This window comes from Limulus polyphemus, unplaced genomic scaffold, assembly GCF_000517525.1.
Source record: "Limulus polyphemus unplaced genomic scaffold, Limulus_polyphemus-2.1.2 Scaffold7174, whole genome shotgun sequence".
NCBI classification, from domain to species: Eukaryota; Metazoa; Arthropoda; class Merostomata; order Xiphosura; family Limulidae; genus Limulus; species Limulus polyphemus.
This window is the reverse complement of record NW_013672784.1, coordinates 9,885-12,956: the sequence shown is the minus strand read 5'-3', so window position 1 is coordinate 12,956 and position 3,072 is coordinate 9,885. Positions and strand designations below refer to the sequence as shown.

General features: G+C 31.9%; 1 protein-coding gene across 1 annotated transcript in view; it reads right to left on the bottom strand.

The window, feature by feature from the left end:
• Window positions 1–3,072, bottom strand: part of LOC106474400 (calsyntenin-1-like) — a 37,464-nt gene that overhangs the window by 26,819 nt on the left and 7,573 nt on the right. The window contains exon 3 of the mRNA XM_022402706.1: window positions 299–445. Coding sequence (XP_022258414.1) covers window positions 299–445 — 147 coding nt within the window. The remainder of the gene's footprint in view (window positions 1–298; window positions 446–3,072) is intronic.

Here is a 3,072-nt window from a genome sequence, read left to right as displayed (position 1 = left end):
GTTATGGCAAACAATATCCTGGGACTGAACTTACCCTTCCAGCTGATATGGCAAACAATAGCCTGGGACTGAACTTACCCTTCCAGCCGTTATGGCAAACAATATCCTGGGACTGAACTTACCCTTCCAGCTGATATGGCAAACAATAGGCTGGGACTGAACTTACCCTTCCAGCTGATATGGCAAACAATAGGCTGGGACTGAACTTACCCTTCCAGCTGACATGGCAAACAATAGCCTGGGACTGAACTTACCCTTCCAGCTGATATGGCAAACAATAGTCTGGGACTGAACTTACCCTTCCAGCCAATATGGCAAACTTCGTTAACCTTGATGTTCACATTTGTCGGTTTCGACCTCTTCATGCCGCAGTCGAAAGCTACAACTCTCAGGATGTGATTGTGACTTCGTTCCCATGACAACGGTTCCGTGTTCTTAATACGTCCTGAACAATGATTACAAATTATTAATACATTAATTAATACAATATTAATACATTAATTAATACAATATTAATACATTAATTAATACAATATTAATACATTAATTAATACAATATTAATACATTAATTAATACAATATTAATACATTAATTAATACAATATTAATACATTAATTAATACAATATTTTGGAATCACACACACACACAATAATAATTTATTTAGAAACGCAGAAAACTGTTTTACAATAAAATCACGTGATTTAATTTAAATAATATACAACATTATTATCAGTTTCTAGGGGCAACACATTTAATCTTAATACCAGGTAACATATATAATCTTAATACCAGGTAACATATTTAATCTTGATACCAGTTAACACATTTAATCTTGATACCAGGTAACACATTTAATATTGATACCAGGTAACACATTTAATATTGATACCAGGTAACACATTTAATATTGATACCAGGTAACACATTTAATGTAGAAACAGGATTAAATGTAGTACCTGGTATCAATATTAAATGTGTTACCTGGTATCAATATTAAATGTGTTACCTGGTATCAATATTAAATGTGTTACCTGGTATCAATATTAAATGTGTTACCTGGTATCAATATTATATGTGTTACCTGGTATCAATATTATATGTGTTACCTGGTATCAATATTAAATGTGTTACCTGGTATCAATATTATATGTGTTACCTGGTATCAATAAGCATTGTTAATCTTAATACTAGGAAACAAAATTAATCCTGTTTCTTATAAGCATTGTTAATCTTAATACTAGAAAACAAAATTAATCCGGATTTTACACAGCATAGCTAATGCCGTTTCTACACAGCGTAGTTAATTTTGTTACCAGGTAACACATTTAATATTGATACCAGGTAACACATTTAATCCTGTTTCTAATAAGCATTGTTAATCTTAATACTAAGAAACAAAATTAATCCTGTTTCTAATAAGCATTGTTAATCTTAATACTAGGAAACAAAATTAATCCTGTTTCTAATAAGCATTGTTAATCTTAATACCAGGAAACAAAATTAATCCTGTTTCTAATAAGCATTGTTCATCTTAATACCAGGAAACAAAATTAATCCAGATTTTACACAGCATAGCTAATGCCGTTTCTACACAGCGTAGTTAATTTTGTTACCAGGTAACACAACCACGTTTCTGTATTATCCTTATTATAGGCGGCACGTTTAATTCCGTTTCTGCGCAGTACCATTAAACACATTTCTACGCATCATCTATCCACTTCTTTTGTCAATTTCATGCACAACTACTCAGGATTAACTTGGTTTTTTTTACGTTTAAGTGGAACACACGACCATCCTAAATATTGTCAGTAATCGAAACACCAAAGAAAAATGTTTTGTTTATTGATAAAAAAAGGAGAAAACAAACTGAATTTCCACCAAGGGACAAAACCACATTTTCACAAGTGAAAGAACCAAAAGACATCTTGGGTTTTCTTACTTAGATTCTACAACGCTAATGGTTTTAAAGCAAGAACAAAAATAAAAATTTTACATTAACGTAAAAGCTGCATTTTCAAACTTTCAGTAGTAGCAACACTAGTGTCACACTTAAATATTTAAACTATCATTAAGTTAACTTATTCACATTCACAATCAATTATACTTTAGGCTTAACGTTTGTTTAATATTAGTGATATTTTCTGCTTTCCTAAGATACAAAAGGCAGAATATTCCCCCAAAATCAAATAAGATAATAGACATTACGATTATAATCTACATGTCATTATGACTCCACATGTAATGCTTATGTTCATCAGGCATTAAATCGGAATACTACTGAACTCGGTCATAAAACAAAGTTTGTAAGATATGACGTGTTTCAGTTTTCTTTCTGTTTAGTAGTGTATCCTATTTAATTTGTTTTCAAAAACGTGATACCATTCGAAAGTTGTACGAAAAAACCTTTTTGTTTCTTCGTCTAGGGAAGTTTTAAGATGAACAATAGTTGTGAGACACTAAGACTAGGCTTAGATACATCGAAATAGGCTTAACATAATTGATACTACAGCATAAAGACATGCTACTCAGTTTGTTGAATTCTGGTTTATTTTAGATGTGGACACATTATCTCTCTTAAAATACACCACTCACCAATTTGATCATTTCAGATAAGCTGAGATTATGTTAGATTATTCAAATGTCATCTTCAATTACAGAGGAAAAATGATAGTACTTTCTTTTACATTATAGTGTACATAATACGTTTAAAGTCCATCGAAATAACACAGTGATGTTTGAATACGTTGCTGAATGACACTAATTATCGAGATATTCATGACCACAACATTATACGTTATGTTTCGGTTCAAAAGACGAGAAGGCTAAAAGCAAGGTTAACGAACACGAAGTCTGTTCCATTATTTACTTTACACTTGTTCCCGACAAATCTTCACGTCATAGTGTTGGCTTCTATATATGTTTTCTTCTATCCATTTACGGCTGATTAAATAATATATCATTGTTTCTCCAGTCGTGCATGGTTTGTTTGTAGTTAAGCACAAAGCTACACAATGGGCTATCTGTACTGTGCCCACCAGGAGTATAAAAACCCGGTTTTTAGCCATCTAGG